The sequence below is a fragment of the Leptonychotes weddellii genome, chromosome 15 (assembly GCF_054177405.1).
Source record: "Leptonychotes weddellii isolate Sample4059 chromosome 15, ASM5417740v2, whole genome shotgun sequence".
Taxonomy (NCBI): domain Eukaryota; kingdom Metazoa; phylum Chordata; class Mammalia; order Carnivora; family Phocidae; genus Leptonychotes; species Leptonychotes weddellii.
In genome coordinates this window covers 40,108,720-40,132,593 of record NC_138383.1, presented here as the reverse complement: position 1 = coordinate 40,132,593, position 23,874 = coordinate 40,108,720, and the positions used below count along the sequence as shown (strand labels likewise).

At 51.8% G+C, this 23,874-nt stretch overlaps 1 protein-coding gene across 2 annotated transcripts in view; it reads right to left on the bottom strand.

The window, feature by feature from the left end:
• RAP1GAP2 (RAP1 GTPase activating protein 2) overlaps positions 1 to 23,450 on the bottom strand; it is a 172,485-nt gene extending 149,035 nt beyond the window's left edge. The window contains exons 1-2 of one of the 2 annotated variants that reach the window (XM_081805540.1): positions 23,371 to 23,450; positions 10,468 to 10,584 (exon numbers count right to left, since the gene is read on the bottom strand). In XM_081805540.1, coding sequence (XP_081661666.1) covers positions 10,468 to 10,584; positions 23,371 to 23,420 — 167 coding nt within the window. In that variant the 5' untranslated portion in view covers positions 23,421 to 23,450. Of the gene's footprint in view, positions 1 to 5,541; positions 5,702 to 10,467; positions 10,585 to 23,370 lie in introns of those variants that run through there. The other variant, XM_081805542.1, reaches the window with a different exon arrangement.
• Between the last annotated feature and the right edge of the window lie 424 nt (positions 23,451 to 23,874).

Below are 23,874 nucleotides of genomic sequence, written 5' to 3'. Positions count from 1 at the left end.
GAACACAGCAGCCAAAGTCAAGAACAGAGCTGGGGTGCATCCTGGTTCCACTGCTGACTAGCTGTGTGGGCTTGTGGAAGTGACCTAGCCCCACTGAGCCTCTACTTCCTCATAAAATATGGATGCTTTCAGAACCCGCCTCATAGCATTGCTCTGAGGAGCCAAGGAGCTAATACAAGTACAGTGTGCAGTCCAGGACCTGGCTCAGGAAGAGCTCCATAAATATAAAGGATTGTGGTGACAGGAATTACTTGAGGTGAAGGGCCCCGGTGGAATGCCCAGAGCCCCCGAGACCACTCTGCTCCCTGTCAGAAACTGTGCTGGCCACAGCTGCCGGGGAAGAGGGCGTGGACGGCCGCACTGATACTCAGGCCTGGGGGGCCGGGTGGTCAAGTGTGTGGGGTGCACACCTACTTCCCTGAAGCATGCTGACACGTACAGCCAGGCTTGTGCCCACCCCCTGCAGCCGTTCCTGACTCATCTCCTCAATCCAGGGCTCACCCATCTGCCACCGTAGGTTCAGAGCTCAAAGGACGGGGCTGGAAGATGCACTGGTTATCCCTCCCAGGGCCTGCTCCATGGGCAATGGGCACCCACAGAGCCAGTGGGGGAGAAGCAACTTTCTCAAGGCAGAGGGAGGTACAGGGACAGGAAACTTGGAGAGAGGGCAGAGCAAGGCAGGGCAGAAGACTCAGGAGACCCAGGGGGCCAGGAAATCCTGCTGGGGTCAAGTATCACCTGCCATCAGACGGGCACACCCTTGAGGACTCTGGAGAGCATCAGTGGGTGGCCAACACACATACCCAGAGGAAAGAACACGAACACACAACAAAGCACACAATAATGCACACAGGGACACACACGTACAGAGATGTGCAGCAACGTGTCCTCCAGACATGTGTGCACAGCTCCCTGTTCCCGGCCGCCGGTCCCTCCCCTCCCACTCTTGCTCACTACCAGTCATCTCATCGGCAAGGCCCCCAGGGGCCCATGCCTGCTGCCATCTGCTGACCCGGACCTGGCAGGGCCCAGCCAGCAGACCCAACATAATCCAGGAAGCAGGCTGCCAGCCCTGGACCAGAACGAGGGAAGGGGGTGGGAAACCAGCTGGCCCTGAGACCTTCGCATGGGATTCAGGCCCAGTCCCCCAGAGCACAAGCCCTGCGTTGGTGTCCCACCTGCCAGGAGAGCCCCTATCGCTGCTTTACATCTTGAGCAAGTGGAGATGAATCCCCTTATAACTGTACAGAAACCCCTAAGGGTTGTGGCAAATAAAAACCAACTACAGCATGGCTGGCTAAGATCAGACATGAAGCAGAACTTCCCACTAGACAAGCACCAAAGCATTCAAAGAGAGGTGTGGGCAAGAAGAGACTGTCATCTGGCTCCATAAAGAAGTCTTCTTTAAAAAGGGAGGAGGTGGGGCACCTGGATGACTCCGTCGGTTTAGCGTCTGCCTTCGGCTCAGGTCATGATCCCAGGGTCCTGGGATCGAGCCCCACGTCGGGAGCCTGCCTCTGCCTCTCCCCCTGCTTGCGCTCTCTGATTCTCTGACAAATAAATAGATAAAAACCTTTTTAAAAAATAAATAAAAAGGAAGGAGGTAGATATACTAGCATTACCGATTTTTCCTTTTTACTAAATTTATTAAAAACGAAAGGAGTTCCAAATTGCAGAGGTCAGAGAGATCTTTAAATGGCTGTAAATCTTTAAGTGGCTGTTGAACACCCCCCAGGGTACCTGTGACCTCGCCTGCAGGCAGAGGGGTGGATGCAGGGACCTGAGCTGCCCTTGCATGAGCACGAGACGGCTGGGCCCCTTCCCCACCTGGGACATCTCCCTGAGGGGGTGGCATGTTTCTCAGAGACAGTAGGTGGGCTCAGGAGACCAGAGCCACCACGACACAAGGCCTTGGCAGAGGCACGTCCTCGACAGGCCCCGAGTGTTTGCAGTCAGCATCTCAGCTGCCAAAGCAGATGGTGGCCAGAGAGGGGCTGGGAGACACTCAGGGGGCAGAGAATGAGGAGGCCAAATCTAGGTGCTATACTCTGAAATCTGAAGGCTGCCTGGGACCCCCAACTAATCCTCAACCACGGTCATCCCTTACCTCTCGTCGCTCTCCCAGAGGCCTGCCCCAGGCACCCAGGCTGCCCACCCCGCCCCACAGGCCTGGCTCCTCCTCACTCTTGGCCACCTTCCTTCCCTCCCTGCTCTCTATTTTCTCTCCCCCTCCTTCCTCCCCTGTACTGAACTCCCCACTGACTGTGGCCCAGACCCGTGCCCACAACCATCTGCCAACTGCACATGCCGGCACCTGCCCTCCTGCCACTTCTCTTCCAAGCACTTGCTTCAAGCCGCCCACACCCCTCGCCTCCCTCTGTCCACTGCCTGGGACAAGCCCAGCAAGAGGCACCTCTGAGCAGCTGGCCCAGGGGCAGGGCGTCCTGGCTCCAGTTCACAGACTGTGCAACAGAGCCCTCCAGGGGATCTGGGAGACGGGGCCGCAGCTCCAGGAGGAACTGACCAGGGCAGGTGTCTGGCCCTGGAGCCCCAGATTCTACTGCCAGGGGCTGGGGGGGTGGGGTGGGGGCATGGGGGCATCCTTAGAGGTCACTTAATCCACCTCCTCCTCCACGTGACTGAATGAATGTCTGAGCCCCCCAGAATGTGCTATCTTCCCAACTATACAGAAATATATTTTAGGACCCATCGCCACGTCCAAAAATTCAATAAATACCTTATGTAACACTTATAACCCCCGATAAGGAAAATGAGGCTCAGAGAAGTTAGGCAATTTCCCTAAGGTCATGCACTGCTGGATACCTCAGTATGCCACTTCAAACCCTCTCTGCCCTACTTCCTACTCCAGCCCCTTCAGCAACAATCAGCTCTCTGAAGACTTCGAGAAACAGCATACGGTCCACGTGCAAAACTTCAGCCCCGAGGGCTGTATGGGGCCTCCCTTGAGGCTGCAGTGTGGGACGCCCACAAGAACCCACATGGGTCTCACACAGGTGCAGCCTGCAAGCATGTGGGAGTTAATGTCCACAGAGTCATCCTGTCCAGTGGGGAAGAGAGCTGATGAACGCTTCCCTATTTCTCTCCCCAACAGGACAGTTCTGAAATGCATTCCATAAGCCTCCTCAGGAGCCTGCCCAGGACAGAATGGTGGTCATAAAAATAATGTATTCTGGGGCACTGGAGTGGAGCAGTTAAGCATCCGATTCTTGGTTTCCACTCAGGTCATGATCTCAGGGTCATGGGATCGATAATGGCTCTGCACTTAGCACAAAACCTGCTTGAGATTTTCTCTGCCCCACCCCTCACGCTCATTCTCTAAAATAAATAAATAAATCTTTAAAAAAAAAAAAAAAGCATCCTTGGGGCGCCTGGGTGGCTCAGTCAGTTAAGCATCTGCCTTCGGCTCAGGTCATGATCTTGGGGTCCTGGGATCAAGTCCCACGTCGTTGGCCTCCCTGCTGGGCGGGGCGTCTGCTTCTCCTTCTTCCCCTGCCCCCACCCCTGCTCCTGTGTGCACTCTCTCTCTCTGTCTCAAATAAATAAATAAAATCTTTTTTTAAAAAATGCATCCTTGTAATGTTTTCCCCTTTTCTATTTTTTTTTTTAAGTAAGCTGTACACCCAACGTGGGTCTTGACCTCACAACCCCGAGATCAAGAGTCCCATGCTCCATGAACTAAGCCAGCCAGCCGCCCCATGCTTTCCCCTTTTCCCTTTCATGCCCTTTGCCATGCCCTTGCTTCCCAAGACCACTTCCCAAATAAACCACCACACACAAGCAGCTTCTGCTTTGGGGGAACACCTGTGGAGACACAGTGAGAGGGTGGAGGGGCTGGGATACAAACCCAGGTCTGAGTAGCCACAGGGCCTTTATGCTTAACCAGCTACTGCTGCTACCACCATCCATGCCAGGGTCCCTTTTCCTCAAGGTTCAAGTCATTCTGAACCCCAGTGGCTCAGCCACACTTGCTCCAGACAGGGTGCGGGGAACAGAGAGAGGATGAGGGTACCTGCCGCAGGAGGGTCATCTCTCTGGAACTGACGCCACCTCCACTAAATTGCTCCAGCACCCTGGGTTGAGCAGGAGTCCCAGCTAGATATGCCCTGGCCCTACCCACACGTAGCATCTGCCTCTATCCAGAAACTTCTGGGGCTCTTCAGCTCCAGTCCCCCATCCCAGCCCCCAAGCAGACCCCCAAGCGCCCCCCCCAATCTTCAACACAAGTCTTGGAAGGGAGGGGGGACCTCAGGTAGCTTCTTGAAGCCTGAGCAGCCAGAACTAGCAGACGCCCACACTGCCCCACCCCTGGACTCAGAAAACCCAACACACCTGCTTGGAGGTGAGGATAGAGCCTCCCGCAACTCCTGACCAAGTCACAAAGATGTGATGGGACCTTCCTGGGGGAAATCACTCCTGGAACCTCAGAGCCCTGAGTCACTCCCAGCCTCCCTGCCCAACCCCACCCCTACCCTGGCAGCTGTTTGGATCCTCCTTAACCCGCAGCAAGGGGGGGGGGCTCCTTCCCTCTGCATGGGAAACTGAGGCCTATGGGGCTTAAGGCAAAGCCGCAGTGTCACAAAGCATGAAAGGAACCCAAGAGCCCTGGCACCCGGCCCAGGACAACCCTATTATTCCCTAGGGAGGCTGCTCTGAAGGGGGCTACTCAACAGAGGCAGATCTCCAGCATTCAGAGCCCAAACCCCACTTGCATATAAATGCCCTTGGGTTTGTTAAGGAGGGTGTAGAGGGAGCTACAGGAAACAGATGAGGAGGAAGAAGGATGTCCCCCCAACCAGTTCCCTGGTCCAGACACGCAGTATCTGGTGGTGGCAAAACCAAGTCGACTCTACACAGTCCTGAGGTCCCCTGAACACACACCTGCCCTAGCCCCCCACCCAAGGCTGGCTCTCCCACACGCCCTCACCCAGGGCCTCCAGAAATGAGCAGCAGGCTGGTGGCTGGCCCTGCCCCTGAGGTCCATTAAGGCCTCTCTGCCAGCACCCTGCCATCCTGGCCGCCCTCTCCGCAACAGGCACAGGTTGGAGTGACGATGGGGTGGGGTTTATGCCCTTTGAGGAGGAAAGAAAAAAAAAAACTAACCCAGACTAGCCACAGGGTCCTCCTGGGGTTCCTGGCTGTTTCCTTCTGCCACCACCTGTAAACACCCCACCTCTGACCTCCACCTCGGTCAGCTTCTCTAGCCAAAGACTTTGACAGGGGCTGAGCAATGTCTGCCTCAGGCACACACACACACCCCGAAACGTGATGTGTGTGCGCAACGCCCCACCCGCATGGACTGCTGAGGACAGTCACCCCATCTGCCAAACAGAGCCCATTACGCTTAAATGCCCTGTGCAATCGGAGCACAGAGCTCACACACGTACGGGCTGCATTTCTCTTTGCAAACACACGCATTTACACTCTCAACAGACACCCCGGTTCCACGCTCAGTTACACCCAGGACTCGCGCCCCGATCCAGGCTGTTCATGGAATCCCCACCCAGCCCCGGACCCACTGACCTTCTCCGACGCACGGCGCCCAGAGCTCACTCCTCGATGCGGACAGAATGTCAACAGTCAGCGGCGGCAGCTCACCCCGCCCGTGCGCCCGCAACGGCGGCGTCCTCCCGCCTCCATCCGGACCCAAGCCCCCTCCCGGCGGCGGGCTTCCCTCGCAGCCCGCCCAGCCGCGTGCGCCGTCACCGCCGCCGCACACGCGCACGGCCGGCAGGCGGCTGCGAACGCACAAAGCTGCGCCCTCCGCGCCCGGCGGCCGCCCGCACACCTGGCGGGCGCGCCCCCCGCCGCCCGAGCCGCGCGCCCGCCAGCTAGGGGCGCGCCCGGCCCGCTCCGCCCGCGCCCGCGTCCCGGCGGTGCCCGCCCGGCTCGCCCAGCGCTGCCGCCGCGCAGCTGCTGAAGGGGGGTCGGGGGGAGGGGGGGTTGCGGCGGGTCCCGAGCGCCGAGCCCGCACTGGGGAAGCTCTCGTCGCCGGCGCTAGCAAGCTTCCCGAGGCGGCTCCTCGGGAACAAAGGCGCGAGGCGGGGCGGGCGCGCCCAAGGGACCGGGGGGGAGAGGAGGGAACAGCCCACCAGCCCACAGAAGTTTCTGGAGCATGGGGCTCCGGGGCGGTGGGGAGGGGAGGTGTGGAAAGATCCCTGGGTTCCTGGTCTATTGAGGTGGACACTCCGAGGCTCTCTCCAGCTCTGTGTGGGGTGGGCCTAGCGAGGAGGTACAGTGTTTTCTGGATTTGGAGGCAGGAGGCCTCTGGGATGGCCAAAGCCCTGAAGCTGCCCCTGCTTTGTACCCGGCAGCCGGGAGCTTTCGCTCGTTCACTCCACAGACTTCCTCCCAGCTTCTGCCAAACCAAGGACGCTCCCGAACTTGAAGGGGTCCTCTAGGCAGCCTTTGGGGTGCCTGAGTCCTTTCCTTGGTAACCTCCACACCAGGCGGCCTCTGGAATACGGCTTGTACACTTCAGGGATGAGAAGCTCACTCCCTCAGGGGGCAGCCCATGCTGTCCTCAGGCAAATCTAAGTGCTAAAAGCCATTCTTCAGCTTCATGGAAATCTGCCTCCCTTCTGTCTGTTGACCACAGCATCACTCTGCTCTGGCCACAATGGCTTTCTGCTTCTAGAATATACTCAGGGCCTTGTCCTTGCTGTTCCCCGCCCTGCAGTTCTCTTCCATCCCATCTCCTGTGTCCCCTTCCCCTATCCACCAGCAGCTTCTCCATATGGCTACCCTTGCATCCTTCAGGACTCAGCTTCTCAGAGAGGCCTTCCACCTCATCCAAAGTCCCCCCCACACACACACACTGGTCCCCCTTTCTTGATGCCCTGTTTTAGCACCTTCAGCACCCTGGTCGTCATAGGAAATTCTCTTGTCTATGTGTCTATGGTCTATCTCCCACTAGAATATGTGCCCCATGGAGGCAGAATCCTTGTTTGCCTTACCACGAGACCCTGTAACACCAAGGCCTGACCCAGAGCAGGGAGAAGGAAGAAAGGAAGACAGAGGTGGCCAGCCCATGGTCTGAGTCCTTTCAGCAGCTTTATCCATCATCCTGAAATGCAACCTGCTCAGCCATTCCAGGGTAATATCTGGTGCAGTGTTACCAGAGGAAAGGCACTTAGCCCCAGGCCACCAAACAAATGAACAAATGAAGGAACCTTCCTCTTAGAGTCTGAGACTCAGAACAGCAGGGCCTTCCTTCCCCTGCGCTGGACTCTGCTCTGAACTCTCGCAGCCCCAAGATGCAAGCATTTTCTTAAAACCTAAATCATGGGGCCAGACCCAAGCTTCTAGTCAATCGGAACCCCTCAGACAGCTCTGATTCCCTTGTCTTGCTCCCAGGTATAGGCAGGACTGGAGGCCAAAATAGATTTCTCCTTCATCCCTGTTAAATTGTACCTACTAGACTTGGGCCTGGAATCCAGCCTCCAGGGCATTCTGAGTCCCCATTCTGCCATCTTGCCTGTTGGGATGGTGCCCAGGTTCCTGCCATCAGCAATGTCACCAGCTCTCCACATCCTTCCTCAACAACCCACTCATAAACATGTGGAGCGGGACGCAGCCAACGGCAGCCCACTCATCAGACTCAGAACTACAGTCTTCTGTTCTGCCACCCCCAACCTAATTTCTAGTCTAGAAAACTAATCGGAAAAGTGAATAAGCTTCCCCCAGCAGGATGGGTTCTCAGCGAATTCACTTGCTGCTGCTAATCATCCACTTCTACCAAATCATCTCTTTAAAAACAAACTCTCGGGCACCTGGGTGGCTCAGTCGGTTGAGCGACTGCCTTCGGCTCAGGTCATGATCCCAGGGTCCCGGGATCAAGTCCCGCATCGGGCTCCCTGCTCGGCAGGGAGTCTGCTTCTCCCTCTGACCCTCCTCCCTCTCATGCTCTCTGTCTCTCATTCTCTCTCTCTCAAATAAATAAATAAAATCTTTAAAAAAAAAAATAAAAACAAACTCTGAAATGTGACCAGGACAAATCCTGAGTTCCTTATTTATGGTTTCTGGACTTATTTCCTCTTTGTAAAGATAGACATTACCTTAGCTATCTCCTGCCTTTGGGCACACACCTTATTCTCTGAGAGGCAGTGTGCATGATGGTTATATGCACTGCAACTTACTAGCTGTTATTTAACCCCTGTGCCTTGGTTGAGTCATCTGAAAAATGGGGAGAACAAGAGTACTTAAATCATAGCATTGTTATGAAGATTAAATCAATTTATTCTTATAAAGCATTTACACATGACACATAATAAGCCCTCAAAAAATTAACTATTAATATTCTGTCACAAAAATTAGTACAGAATATGGCAGCCTCCTCTTCAACTCCCCCGGGACGTAGCCTTCCCAAGTATGAAAACTGATTTTATTTCAAATGGCTCGATCCTGTCTTATGATTGCTGCCCTCCTCCAAGGACTCAGCTCTACTTCTGTGGCTCTCTCTCATTTTTTTTTTCCTTAAGATTTTATTTATTTATCTGGCAGAGATAGAGAGCACAAGCAGGGGGAGTGGGAGAGGGAGAAGCAGACTCCCCGATGAGCAGGGAATCCGACGTGGGGCTCGAACCCAGGACCCCAAGATCATGACCTGAGCCGACAGAGCCACTCAGGCACCCCTACTCCTGTGACTCTCAAATGTGTTCTTGCTCTTTGGCTCAGAAGACAGAGCAGCTCTGTCAGCTCCAGGCCACCTGCATGGGCAGGAGGTCTCATCCTCCTCTTCTCCCCTTGCTGTTACCTTGGGCAGGTACAGCTGGCCTACCTGTCTTGGAGTCTGGGAGGCTAGCCTCTCTCCCAGCCTTCCTATAGGTTCTGAGCCTGCATTGTGTTTGTCTGTCATTCCCCCAGTACCTGTTTCATGAACTCCTTCTCTGACACAGGGCCTCAGGATACAGCAAAGAACAAGCTGGAGAAGGCCCTGCCCTCATAAACCTTATGAGGGGGAGCGGTGTCATGGACAATGAACAAACAGACCAACAAGAGAAGGTCAGATAGTGGCAAGAACTTTGAAGGAAAGGAGAGAAGGTGAGGGAGAAGCTACTTTATTATGTCAGAGGCGAATGACACACATTAGGGTTTTGCACATTGCCTGCAACTGACCCCAACCCTGTGCCCTCATGTCCATGTGCGCTCCCCTGCTCCAAGGGCAGCCACACTGGCCTCTTTCTTTTTCCCTGCAAGCATTCACAGCTGTACACTCAGAATTTCATTTTGGCAGCCTTCCCAATAGTCTTGCCTCAAGCTCCAGGGGATTTTCTGTCTTTTCTCTACATTATTTGAAATCCACCCTCCGGAGTCCAGGGCGCTTGTCTGACTACCCACTCCCTGACTACCGAGAGTTCCCAAGTGGCCTGAGTCACCTTTCCCAGAGTTCCTGTCACTTCCACATCATCCTCCAGTTAATTCTTCCTCCAGAGTATCAGATCGAGATCCAGAGTACCCAGCCACCTCACTATTTCCTGTACCTACCGAAATCTCAATGAGACAAGAGGGAGCAGATGCACTGCTCTTAGCTAAATAGGATTCCTGGCAGATATCTAGGAGGTGAAGTCTCCCAGTGACTTCTAAATCTTATTCCTGGTGTCAGCTGCGGAGAAGCAGTAGAGCATCACCCCTGTTCTCTTGTTGGCCAGCCCATGATATACCCCCCAAATGATACCATTTTAAACCCGGTATCTACCACCTCCACTCTTCTTTCATTTAAACCACCCCGGGGAAGTGAGGCTTGCTCACTCTTGGCTGTGAGGGTCTACTAATTTAGGAGCTGGTGCAAAGTGGTCTTGAGGGGGAACATGGAAGAAAGGTTCGGGATCAGGTCTAGCAAAAGCCTTGGGAAGGGGTGAGGCCACAGCAGGGTTACCCAGGATCTCTGTGGAGACTGCTAATGCTCGTCACATCGGTCCAATGTGGTGGAAGAGGGGGCAGGAGGCTGGGAGCGGGGATCTGGGCCAGGAAAAGCCCTCTTCTCCCAGCCCCTCACTCAGACTCAGGCTCCCAGCTGGATGCCCTGAGGAGGGAAGGAGGAGATGAGGAAGGCAGGGCTGGCTCCATCCACCCAGGTCAAGGAGGGGTGGGGAGGCTGCCCAGCAAATATGACAGCCACTCTCCCTCTTAAAGAGGAACCAACTGACCCCTAGGCCTTAGGATTCTCTGCAGGCGTCATTTCCCTTGAGACTCATGATCTTCCTGATAGAAGGCAGGGAATATGTAATCATACCCATTTTACAGAGGAGAAAGCAGAGGCAGTGATCTGCTTCAAATCACTCCATGCCTTCTAGGCTGAACAAGCACCCAGGCTGACATACTCTTTCCAGAACCCTGGGAGGCTCCTCTGCCCCGAGGGCAGTGATCCCCCATGGCAGATTTGCAACCAGTGTGCAACCGGCTCCGTAAGTACTGCCTTTGGAGAACAAGGGCTGTGGGTCCCTTTACCTGGAGGGAGACTCAAGGTCGGCGCGGCTGAGGATGCGATGCTGCTGTGGGCTGTAAAGCCACTGGAAGGCTGTCAGGGTCCTCTCCTCAACTCGGAACCGTCCTTCCTGCACGTACCTGCGGGCAGGACAGGAGAGAGTGAGGGGATGGCAGGCAGCACTCTGCACAGCTTCTTTGGGAAGTTGACCCTGCTTGCTGGAAAAAGATCACTGAGGGGTACCTGTCCCCAAACCTCCCCCCTGCTCATCTGCCAGAAAGCCCTGTTTCCACAAGTTCACAGTTAGAATACCCTGAAGAGGAGGCAGCCACAGGGTTTCAACTCACTGATGAAAAAGCTTTCTGAAAGTTAGCTGTCTAAAATTGAAAGGAGTCATTTGGAAGGGGTGAGTTCCCTGTCGCTGGAAGAATGTAAGCAGAGGCTAGGCAAGGGATTCAAGCATTAGACAAGGGATCATTTTCCAAGCTCCTTATAGGACTGAGATACTGGACTTCCTGATTTCCCAGCAGGAGAAGGGCTGCCCTGGAGTGTGGATCATGAGGCAGATGTCAGGATTAGGTTCTTCCAGAACCTCTCACAGGGTCTCAGCCACTGTCTGGATGGACAGTAAGCCTACAGTAAGAATGAAGGAAGCTGGGCTGGGCAAGGTGAAGACAAGCAGGTCCCTCCCACTCTGGCCACCCCCTCCTGAAGTGTGAATCCATTCATGAGTTCAACATTTATTATCTACGATGATGAGCAAGAGAGACTTAATCCCTGGAGTTTACAGTCTTCTGGAGAGAGAAACCACCAAATTGTCACATGAACAAATATATCATTACAGACAGGCCCTCTCGTACATTACCAGCAAGAGTGTCAGTTGGGATAACTCCTCTGCTGGACAACCTAACAACACTTGTCTAAATTACAAGTGCAGGGGCGCCTGGCTGGCTCAGTCGATAGAGCGTGTGACTCTTGATCTCAGGGTTGTAAGTTCAAGCCCCAGGTTAGGTATAGAGATTGCTTAAAAATAAAATCGGTAGAGCGGCTGGGTGGCTCAGCTGGTTAAGCGACTGCCTCTGGAGCAGGGAGCCTGCTTCTCCCTCTGCCTGCTGCTCCCCCTGCTTGTGCGCTCTCTCTCTCTCTCTGTCAAATAAATTAATTTAGAAAAATAAATAAAATAAAATAAAATCTTTAAAAATTCTTTTAATTAAAAAAATAAATTACAAGTGCACTTCCTTTGTAGGACAAGGATCCCCTTTCAGAGAATTTATCTACAGATTCTACCATGTGAACAAGGTTAAGTGGGGCATTGGTTTTTGGGGTTTTTTTTTGGTTTTTTTTTTTTAGTAATCCTTACACCCAACATGGGGCTCAAACTCACGACCGCAAGATCAAGAGTCGCATACTCTTCCAACTGCCAGGTGCCCCTGTGGCATTGTTTATAAGAGCAAAAGTCTGGGAACAGCCTAAGCAGTCATCAGTAGGAGACTAGTTAAATAAATTATGGTACAACCATATGGAAAAAACAGTGTGCAGTCATTAAAGATGTTTTAAATGAGGATATTCTCTGTGCACTATCATGCAAAGATCTTCAAGATACATTGTTAAGATAAAAAAAAAAAAAACAAGTGCAGAAATAGCCGTATGTGTAATTTATGTTAAAAAAGGGGGAGAGAGGGGCGCCTGGGTGGCTCAGTCGTTAAGCGGCTGCCTTCGGCTCAGGTCATGATCCCAGGGTCCTGGGATCGGGCCCCACATCGGGCTCCCTGCTCCGCGGGAAGCCTGCTTCTCCCTCTCCCACTCCCCCTGCTTGTGTTCACTCTCTCGCTGTGTCTCTCTCTGTCAAATAAATAAAATCTTTAAAAAAAAAAGGGGGGGAGAGAATAAAATATGAATTCATATTTGTTTATCTTTATAGAGAGAAATTCTGGAAACACAAAAGCTAATAAAAACAGAACTGGGTGAATGGGGGCATGGGAGAGTGACTTTTTAACGATGTATGTTTTCATACAGGAGAGGTATTACCTATTCCACATGGGGTGTGTGTGTGTGAGAAAGAGAGAGAGAGGGAGAAACCACGAACTACAGAAAGTGCTATGAAAAAAAAATTCTGGGGTGCCTGGGTGGCTCAGTTGGTTAAGCGTCTGCCTTCAGCTCAGGGCATGATCCCAGGGTCCTGGGATCGAGCCCCGCATCGGGCTCCCTGCTCCATGGGAAGCCTGCTTCTCCCTCTCCCACTCCCCCTGCTTGTGTTCTCTCTCTCGCTGTGTCTCTCTCTGTCAAATAAATAAAATCTTTAAAAAAAAAAAATGGGAGGACTCTTGAGTGAGCTAAGGAGGCAGTGTTGGTTGCACAGGGTGATGGGTTGGACATGGGTGAAGGGGAGACCGGCAGCAAAGTTGTTCCCCAGTTCCTAGTTGGGGTGGGCAGTTGGCCACAGTGCCATTCACGCTGGACAGGAGCAGGTTTGGGAGGGAAGACTGTGACTTCCGTTTGGGACGCGACCCTCCTCTGTGATATGCTTCCTGCGCCAAGATGACTCCCCTCCTGTAAAACCTGGTTCAAAGTATGGTTCCTCCAGGAAGCCCACCCTGATTAATCCCATCCTATTCTGATGACAAGTTTCTACACCTTTCCCCGTCCGTGGACTCCCTGGGACTCAGCCCTGAATGACACTGTTGCCATCTCTGCAGGAGAAACTGATAACACCAGTTGCCTCCAAGAAGGGGAACTGAGTGGCTGAGGAGCACTGTTTTAGTGCTTTTTGAATTTGAACCATGAGTATACTATGTATAGTATCTTTTTTTTTTTTTTTTAATTTGAGGACTCTGCTGATCATGAAGTCTTAGGTCATTAGGATGAGGAGAACCCCCAGAGGTCACTCATCTGTTCCAAGAGCTTTGTTTTACAGATGAGGACCTGAGGCCCAGAGCAGGCACAGGGCCTGCCCAAAGATGTGGCAGAACCAAAACCTGATAGTGATGTCCCCTCACTTCCAGGCTGATAGACACAACAGCGCTGCCCTTGACCCCACCAAGCACACACAGGCCCCCAGGCTGCGGGAGAAGTAGACCCACTCTGGGACCATGCGCACCCAAATTCTCTCCTCACTCACCACTTCCCCGTGCCTCTTGCGGGATGCAAACCCCCTCAGCTACAAGCACCACCTCTGCCTCCTTGGGGCTCCCTCTCCTTCCACTCCCGTGAGGCAAGTGGAAGGCCCTGTCCTCCACCCTGCAGGCACCCTGGCCTGGATTCAACTTACCAACTGTGGCTCAGTGATCTTCCCGCCACGAGTCCCAGATTCCTCATCGGTAACATGGGAGTGACAATAATATCCACTTTGAAGGGTTGGGGCAAGGACTACATGAAATAATGTGAGGGAATCCCTTACCACGTAGTCCTCTTTATCATCTTCCCTCCACACCATCCCCATCGGCCTTCACCAAGTCACAGGCCTTATGTGCTTTACCGATGATGGACAAACCCACACCCTCTAAGCCTCACAGCAAACCCCCTGGAACGGGTCGATTCCGTTTTAGAGATGAGGAAGAAGAGGCCAGGGGAGGGGAGTGAACCTGTCCGAGGTCACACATGCAGTCAGCTCATGGCATCCAGTGTCCTCCTAACCAGCCCCATACACACACAAACACACACACACACACACACCCTCTCCCTCCCCCATACCAGCCCCCACTTCCCAACCCAGACCCCTGCCCAAAACTGTTAGTGTCCTCCCACTGCATATCAAGTATCCTCCAAACTGCTCACCTGAGAGCCCGACCTCTCCCACCTTGTTCCTTTCCAGCCTTTCCCACCATGTCATGCCGCCCACCCCCCCCACATCACACGCATGGGCCCCCGCATGTCTCATCTGTCTGTCCTTCTCTAAGCATGCCCTGCCTGTTCTTACCTCGGAGCCTTTGCTCAGGCTGTGCTCTGACCTGAACTGCCCTCCCTCCATCTCTCTCCCAGATCTGCCCGCCTCTCCTCGACTCCTCAAACCACGCTGCCTCTAAGAGTCTGTCCCTGATGCTCTAACCAGAATGAAGAGCCAGGCTCCGGCGAGGCCTCACTTAACCTTGATCACAACATTGCTCTCCACCCGCCTTTACATGAGTTATTTATGTGCCTGTCTGTCTCCTGCCAAGTGTAAAGATCGTGTCTGATCATCTCTGAAACCCCTGCAACATCCTCGCGCAGCCCTCTCGCCAAAGCCCAGCCTGCCAAAGTCACAACAACAACACCGATCAATTCATCACATCCTTGGGAAGCTTCCTTCACAGAATGCTCTGGCACCGATGATCTCTATTAACGGATCCAATGTATCAACCTCACGTATCTGCTGTATTGGACCACACTGAAGGAACAGCACCCATCCCCACATATATCCCGCATTCACCTGCCATGTACCTGAAATCCTGTTGAACTGGACTCTGGGGGAGATTAAACACTGCAGAGGTTCACCCTGTGAGCCACCGTCAGCCATTGAAACCTGAGCAAGAAGCAGCTGCTCAGATTATCTCTGGGAGAGTGGCAGCCAGGAGCCCTGGACATAGTCAGGGACACTTTGAAGGGAATGGGAAGAGGGAGGGCAGAAGCTGCTCCTAGAAACAGGCCCGAGGTTCTGGGGGTGGGGTGATACCTCCAGGAGGACACAACCCATCACCAAAAGAGAAACCGGTCAGGCACTTTACAGGTTACACCTATTTTTTCAGATGAACTCTGGGCAGGCATTGAACCCTGAGCCTTGACAACATCAGGCCAAGTGAAAGAAGCTAGTGGCAAAAGACCACATGCTGTACGATTCCGTTCATATGAAATGTCCGGAATAAGCGAATCCTTAGAGAAAGTAGATTTGTGCTGGCCTAAGGCTGGGGTTGGGAGCGGGGGGGAGAGGAGAGTTGGAAGCTAATGGAGGTGATGGAGTACTGCTAACCGTTATGGGGTTTCTTTACAGGGAGATGAATATGTTCTAAAATCGATTATGGTGACGGTTGCACAACTCTGTGAAATACTAAAAACCATTGAATTTTACACATTCAATGGGTGAGTTTAGGATATGTGAATTCTATTTTAATAAAGCTCTAGGAGCACCTGGGTGGCTCAGTCAGTGAAGCATCTACCTTCAGCTCAGGTCGTGACCCCAGGGTCCTGGGATCAAGTCCCACGTTGGGCTCCCTGCTCAGCAGGGAGTCTGCTTCTCCTTCTCCCTCTGCCCCTCCCCCTGCTTGCACTCTCTCTCTGTCTCTCAAATAAATAAATAAAATCTTTAAAAGAACATTTTTTAAAAATTAAAAAAATAAAGCTCTTATAAAAAAGCAAACATCCATGCTCTTACAAAAAAGCAAACATCCATGAGTGTATACTGATATAAATAAATGAATAAATAAATAAATGGGGGAAAGAGATCAATCTTCCATGCAGAAGAATTCCAAACAATATATGTAAAAACTCTGCCCTCCAGGGAGCAGATCACAACTCCACTCTACTTAAAGGTGAGCTTCACATAGTAACTTCCTTCCCAAGAGTACTCTATGGGAAGGGAGAGGGGAACAGTAACCTTCCAGCTGAGAAGCCTGACAAACACTAACTCAGCCAGGTGACCAAAGTCAATACGGACCGGGATAAATCACGTTAATGGTATGTACCCTCGATATGATGTGATGACATGGCACTCCAACCCTGTGATCCTTCTCCCAAAAGTTCATAACCCCTAATCATGAGGGGTTTTCTCTAATTGCGAGAAAAACATCAGACAAATTCCTCTTGAGGGATGTTCTACAAAAAGACCAGTACGTCCTGAACTGTCAAGGTCATCAAAAACAAGGAAAGTCCGAGGGGCACCTGGATGGCTCAGTCAGGTGTCTGCCTTCAGCTCAGCTGATGATCTTGGGGTCCTGGGATGGAGCCCTTCTCAGGCTCCCTGCTCAAAGGGAAAGCTGCTTCTCTCTCTCCCTCTGCCCCTCCCCTGCTTGTGCTCTCTCTCTCTCTCTCTCTCTCACTCGCTCTCTCTCAAACAAACAAAAATCTTAAACAAAACAAGGAAAGTCTGAGAAACTGTCAGAGCCAACAGGATCCTAAGGAGGAATGACAACTAAATGTAATGCAGTATCCAGATGGGACCCTAGAACAGAAAAAGGACATTAGGGAAATACTAAGGAATCTGAATAACCTATGGATTTGAGTTAATAATAATATATCAATATTGGTTCATTCATGTAACAAATGTACCATACTCGTGTATGATGTTCATAGGGGAAACTGAGTGTAGGGTATATGGGGCTCTCTGTACTATCTTCTCAATTTTCCTGTAAATCTAAAACTGTTCTAAAATAAAAAACTTAGCAAAAACTTTAAAAAAAGACGAATTCCCATGATAAACAAAGAGCTTTTACAGATCAATATGGAAAAATATTTAATGAGCAAACCAGTAGGGGAGAAAAAAGGGCAAAGGAAATTATAGTTTCTACTTTACAAAAGTAGAAACACAAAAGGCCAATAAATATGAATAAAATGCAACTTTTCTTAAAGAAATGAAAATTACAGGAACAATGAGAGCATATTTTTTTTCACTGGTGAGACTGGCCAAGTTTTAAAAGTTTGTTAATTCCCGGGGCGCCTGGGTGGCTCAGTCGTTAAGCGTCTGCCTTCGGCTCGGGTCATGATCCCAGTGTCCTGGGATCGAGCCCCGCATCGGGCTCCCCGCTCTGCAGGAGGCCTGCTTCTCCCTCTCCCCTCCCCCTGCTTGTGTTCCCTCTCTCACTCTGTCTCTCTCTGTCAAATAAATAGATAAAATCTTTTAAAGAAAAAAGTTTGTTAATTCCCAGTGTGAGTAAAGTTGTGGAGAAAGTGGCATCTCACACATCATTGGAGATAATATGAAATGGTACAATTTCTTTGGAGGTCAGGTCGGCAGTATCTTTCACAATGTGCACGTTTTACTTTGCAATTTTACTGTGCAATTTTACGTTGAAGATTACATGCAACCATTACTTTTGCACATGTTTGCATGGAATAGGTTTAAAGATGTTCATTGCCGCAATGTGTGTAATATCAAAATATTCGAAACACCCTAAAAGGTCATCAATAGAGGCTGGGTAGAGAAATTACGGTCCAATTCATAGTGGAATACCCTGCAGCCAATAAAAAGAATATTGCCAGAGCACACTGCTCGGCTTCTCAATGACTTACACAGCCTTGGCCTCGAGCCTCCTGGGCTCTCTCCCCCAGACTCGAAGGCCCCACCGTCAGAACCTGGGCAGGGCCCAGCACAGGCTCTCAGGTAGAACAGGAAGGCTGAAAACCGGAACTATTTAACAGCCTGTGCTGTTGATGAACCCAATCAAATTCTAATTTAGTTTTTGGTACTTTATGGAGAATTTGGAGGAGAGTCCAATGGAAGAGGACAATTCTGAAAGGTAAGTGAATATGAGGATTTTTTTTTTACATATACCTGTCATTATATTATGCAGAGTACATTCACTGCCCTAAAAATCCTCTGTGCTCTGCCTACTCATCTCCCCCCACCCCCCACGCACAAACACAAAAGACTTTGCCTTTTCCAGAATGTCCTATAGTTGGAACCACTCAGGATGCAGCTTCTTTCACTGACTCGTGTGTATTTAAGGTTCCTCCTTGTCTTTTCATGGCTTGATGGCTGATGTCTTTTTAGTACCAAAAGATATCCCACTGTCTGGCTGTGCCAGTTTATTTATCCATTCACCTACTGAAGAACATCTTGGTTGATTCCAACTTTAGCAGTTATGAATAAAGCGGATATAAACATCCACATGCAGGTATTCGTGTGGACATGAGTTTTCAGCTGAGGAGCGAGATTGCTCGATCGTATGGTAAGAATATGTTTAGTTTTGCAAGAAACCACCAAACTGTCTTCCAAAGTAGTCATCCCATTTTGCATTCCCACCAGCAATTCCTGTTGTTCCTCATCCTCGCCAGCATTGGGTGCCACCAGTGTTCCAGAATTAGGCCATTCTAACAGGTGTGCAGTAATATCTCATAGTTGTTTTAAGCCTCTACTTCTTTTAAAAGCATACATTTCAACAGACTATCGATACAGTTTTTAAATTATCCTAATTCTCAGGCGCCTGGGTGGCTCAGTTGGTTAAGTGACTGCCTTCGGCTCAGATCATGATCCTGGAGTCCCTGGATCGAGTCCCTGGATCGAGTCCCGCATCGGGCTCCCTGCTCAGCAGGGAGTCTGCTTCTCCCTCTGACCCTCCCCCCTCTCATGTGCTCTCTCTCTCATTCTCTCTTTCTCAAATAAATAAATAAAATCTTAAAAATAAATTAATAAATTATCCTAATTCTCAGAGCACCTGGGTGGCTCGGTTAAGCATCTGCCTTCGTCTCAGGTCATGGTCCCGGGGTCCTGGGATCGAGTCTCGCTCTGGGCTCCCTGCTTGACCAGGAGCCTGCTTCTCCCTTTTCCTGCCGCTCCCCCTGCTTGTGCTCTCTCTCAAATAAATAAATAAAATCTTTAAAAAAATAAAATAAAATATCCTAATTCTTGAAAGATCGTAATTCTCCCACAAATTTGAACATGGCACAGTTAAAGCTTACCACAGTTAAAGTTTAAAAGTGGTTCTGCCTTGAGTTTTCACTTTTATTTTTTTGAAGACTTTACTTATTTATTTATTTGAGAGAGAGAGCACACAAGCAGGTGGAGGGGCAGGGGGAAAGGGAGAAACAGACTCACTGCTGAGCAAGGAGCCCGATGTGGGACTCGATCCCAGGACCCTGGGATCATGACCTGAGCCAAAGGCAGATGCTTAACCAACTGAGCCACCCAGGCACCCTGGGTTTTCGTTTTCAAAAAGCACTTGAAGCATTTTATTTTATGAGAGAACCACTCAAGTCTCACCCCATATTCTGTGGCTATTCAGGTGTGTCTATACCCTTATGTACCATGAGCACATTAAAAGGGTAGCCAGTCTGAACAGCTGAAAAACTTTATTACCAAGGAGTTCCAACAGCTCAACAGATGCATTCATTTCCTGCAGAACTGGTACAAACTATACCAATAGCTTAGGGTATGAATTTAATCAGAGGTCTTTCCTAATGAGTCACTTGAATCCTCCTTCCCCCTCAACCTCTATTATTATAAAGTTTAATATCTTGCTTTTGAATGCTCCAAAAACCCCCAAAGCCTTACTCAGTTCTGCTTCTGAAATACCAGATGTAGAGAGAACTGTAGTCAGCAGCCCTCTAGTGCTCTTGCTCTCTGCACCACAAGGTGGCACTGTTGAACACCAGTCCTGCACAGCCTGGTGGACGCATAAACCCTGTGGGGAGGTCCTTGGTCTGTATCTGCTGTTTCCGCAGTGGTGTGCCACATTTGGGCTCCAAAGGGGGCTCCCTTGCTTCACGTTCAGACATTATTCCCCCAGTGAGACCCTGAGCAGCGTCCACGAGCTTCCAGGTGTTGAGCCTGAATCATTCACCACTTAGACTCCCAAGTTTTTCTGGGTAAGTTTTATGGACTGAGTGTTTGTGCCCCCGCCCCTATCCCCTCACCCCCACCTCAAATTTATATATTCAGTACAACTCTGTTGGGGCCTTTGTGGAACTAAGGTTAGATAAGGCCCTGACCCAATAGAATTTGAGTCCATATAAGAAAAGCTCTCTCACCATGTTGAAGACACAGGGAGAAGGCAGCCATCCGTAAGCCAGGAAGAGGGCTCTCACCAGAACCTCGCCATGCTGGCATCCTGATCTTGGATTTCCAGCCCCCAGAACCATGAGAAAATAGATGCCTGTTGTTTAAGCCACCTAGTCCGTGGTGGTCTCTTCTTTTTCTTCTCTTTAAATTTACTTATTTATTTTTGAAGATTTATTTCTTTATTTTAGAGAGAGAGGGCGCCAACATGAGTGGGGGGAGGGGCAGAGGGAGAGAAGCAAACTCCCCGCTGAGTGTGGAGCCTGACCCAGGGCTCGACCCGGGGCCCCACGGGGCATTCGATCTCACGACCCTGAGATAAAGACCTGAGTCAAAATCAAGAGTCAGACGCTTAAGTGACTGAGCCACCCAGGTGCCCCTTTAAACCGATTTATAAGAGCACTTCTTACGTTTAGCACATTAGCAGTTAGCTTGTTTTGTGTAAATATTGTTGTTGTTGTTTTTTTAAAGATTTTATTTATTTATTTGACAGAGAGAGACAGAGAGAGAGGGAACACAAGCAGGGGGAGTGGTAGAGGGAGAAGCAGGCTTCCCGCTGAGCAGGGAGCCCGACGCGGGGCTCGATCCCAGCACCCTGGGATCATGACCAGAGCCAAAGGCAGCCACTTAACCAACTGAGCCACCCAGGCGCCCCTGTGTAAATATTGTTATCCAGATTCTAGTTTGCCTTTTAACTTTATTGCGGGTTTGCCTGAGTTTTTGTTGCCCAATAATTTACCATTCATTACCCTATCACTCAAAACTCTGTGGTTGCGGGGCGCCTGGGTGGCTCAGTCGTTAAGCGTCTGCCTTCAGCTCAGGTCATGATCCCAGGTCCTGGGATCGAGCCCCGCATCGGGCTCCCTGCTCCACCGGAAGCCTGCTTCTCCCTCTCCCACTCCCCCTGCTTGTGTTCCCTCTCTCACTGTGTCTCTCTCTGTCAAATAAATAAATAAAATCTTTAAAAAAAAAAAAAAACTCTGTGGTTGGGGTAGAGCTGACCCCAGGCCTCAGCTCCCTAAGTGGGCACATGACGCAGCCTAGCCCAACTGAGCAGTCCATCCCCCAGCTCCCGGTGATTGGCTCTAGGATGGTCATGGGACCCAAGCCAGGCCGATAAGATGACATCCTGAGACTGGCTGGGACTACTGAGAAAGGAGAGCTCTTTCCATGAGGGTTGCTAACAGGAGAGCTGCCCACAGCTGCTGTAGCCAACTTGCCTCCACGAGAGAATAAGAGGAAAACAGAGGGACGAAGAGCACAGAGCATTATTTGGTGACATTTGAGCACCTGAGAGCAGTTGTGCCTGAAACACAAAAAGTCCCTGGAGTTCTCAGTTCTGTGAGCCAATATATCCCCTTTTTCTCTTGAGCCAGTTTGAGTGGAGCAAACTGACTCAGCGTGAAATTCTGGAACCAGGGGCCAAGGCTGACATGTTGGGAGCATACCATGAGGATCACAGGGTGTCTTGCCCTCAAGAGTGCTCCCTGCCAAGCTGCCTGACCACTCAAGCCACATCTTCAGGACCTTCTCATGGCAAAGGGCCTTCACCTGGAGGTGAAAGGTAACCCCAGACCTTTCTGGGGTTAGGGTTATTGTTAGGTCACTAACAATAATTCATGCATCATCCGGTTCAGCCCAGGATCCAACCCAGCCAGGCAATACCAGGGCAGAGAGAGAGAGAGGGAGAGATTCAGAGCAGGAATCTAAGCTCTACCCCTTTAAAACTTCCTACTTCCTCCCCCGTGAAGCACACTGATCTGAGCACACTGATCTGCAGTCCTGGGGTGGTGCCTCCTTACCAGGGAGAGGACACTAGCTTTCCACCAACTCTTCAAACAGATTAACTCTACTTTTATCTGATTTATATATTTGGGGTTTAATCTGAAAAGTGGTTCCACTTCTAAATAATAATGTTGATTATTTAGACTTTGATTTTTGGAATCCTCCCAGCGCAGAGGTGGGCTGAGCAGGCTGGACACCCAATGACCCCTCCTGCTCTGACATGCTAGGATTTTCTGACAATGGGAACTTGGATGCATGGCCAGGCTGGGTGGGATGGTCCAGGAAATAAGCAAAACAGAGGAGCAGTTAACCCCCTGGGCAAGACCTGGGCATAAACCCTGACTCAGCCACTTGTTTGCTGGGTGGCCTTGACTAACCACTTTTCTCCTCTAAGCCTGTTTCCTCATCTGTAAAATGGGGTGCTAATACCTTCCTCTGAGCATCACTATGAAGAGTAAGTGCAACACCTGGATCCTGGAGCCAGAAGAAAAGTGAGCAGGAAGCCCAGGTTGTTATTATTGATGATATTATTCCTATCTGTATTCCAGCTACAGAATATACCTGGTGAGATGTGTCCAGAATGTTACTTCAGAGATGCTCCCTGGTCCTGATGTGGGTGGGATAATGTGGGATGGGGAGTGGTCCCAGCCAGACATTCTCCTTCGATTCTTGGAGTTCTCCCAAAGCAGGTTACCTTGCATTCTAAATCCCGCCAAGCAGAGGTCAGGCCTCTGGCTGAAGCAGCCCTCAACGGTCGGACACTGGGGACATAGGCCCAACCCAGGTGACTCCCGGCGCTGCGTCTGAAACCCGCTCAGCCTGCAGTCAGGTAACCTGATACCCACAGGCCTGGGCAGGACTGCGGTGGGGGTAGGGGCAACCACTCATGTACGCAGGGACCTCTTCCCTCACCTCCCAGGCCCCCGTCTCTAAGCCCACAACCCCAAAGTGCACCCCACCCTCAGAGGTCCCTGTGTAGATAGACAAGGGTAGCTCCTTGAACAGGGGAGCTGAAGGTTGTGGGTTGTGCAGCCTGGGGCCCAATACCGTGGCCCGACCAAAGCAGCAGAAGGAATGGAGGTAGGCGGGGGACCCCCATGGCACAAATCAGAAAGCTGAGGTTGGGAATTAAAGGAAGGAGGGAAGCCCTGCCTATGAGCCTGTGGAAGGGGGGCCGGGGTCCCTCCAAAGCCTGACGTCAGGGACAGGGTCCCGGGTCCCAGTGCCCATCTGTCTGGGGAGCCGCAAAGACCCCGCGCGGGGACGCGGGATGGTTACGACCAGGCAGTCCAGAGCCTCTCGGTAAACCCGGCCCCGCAACCTCAGCTCGAGAAGAAACTTTGGGCCAGCGCCCCGCGCTTTCCCGCGCCCAGCCGGACCTCGGGGCGCAGGGAGCGCGGGTTCGCGCCCACACCAGGCCCCGCGCGCCGCTCCCCCCCCCACCCCCGTGCCCACTCACCAGCGCACCAGCTGCCAGCGCTTCTCCCCCGGCGCCCGGCGGCCCGCCATGCCTCGCCCCGCCGCCCATCGGCTCCCTGCCCGCCGCGGGCCACTGGGCGGAGGCAAGTCCGGCTGCCGCAGGCCAGTGCCGAGGGCGCGCTCGCGGGCGCGGGTCCCGGCGGGCGGGGCGGGCGCGACGCGACTCCGCCTGGAGCCCGGGCTGTGCGGTCGGCGGCGCTCATCCCTGGTGCGGCCGCGGCCCCGCCCCTGGAGCTGGCTGGGCTGGGGCTGGGGCTGGGGCTGCGCGCTCCTGCGCCGCAGCGGCCGAGGCCACAGCCCGTCCGCTCACTGCCCGGCGGCGCCGAAGAGCCGGGTTTCTTTGGAGCACTGCGTGAGGAGTCAGGTTCTCAGAGTTCTACTGCGAGGGAAACCGGATTTGCTGAGTGACGAGGCCTTTCTCCCTTTCGACACCTGCTCTGCCTACCTGGAAAGTTAAGCATACAAAATTAAATCACTCTCAATA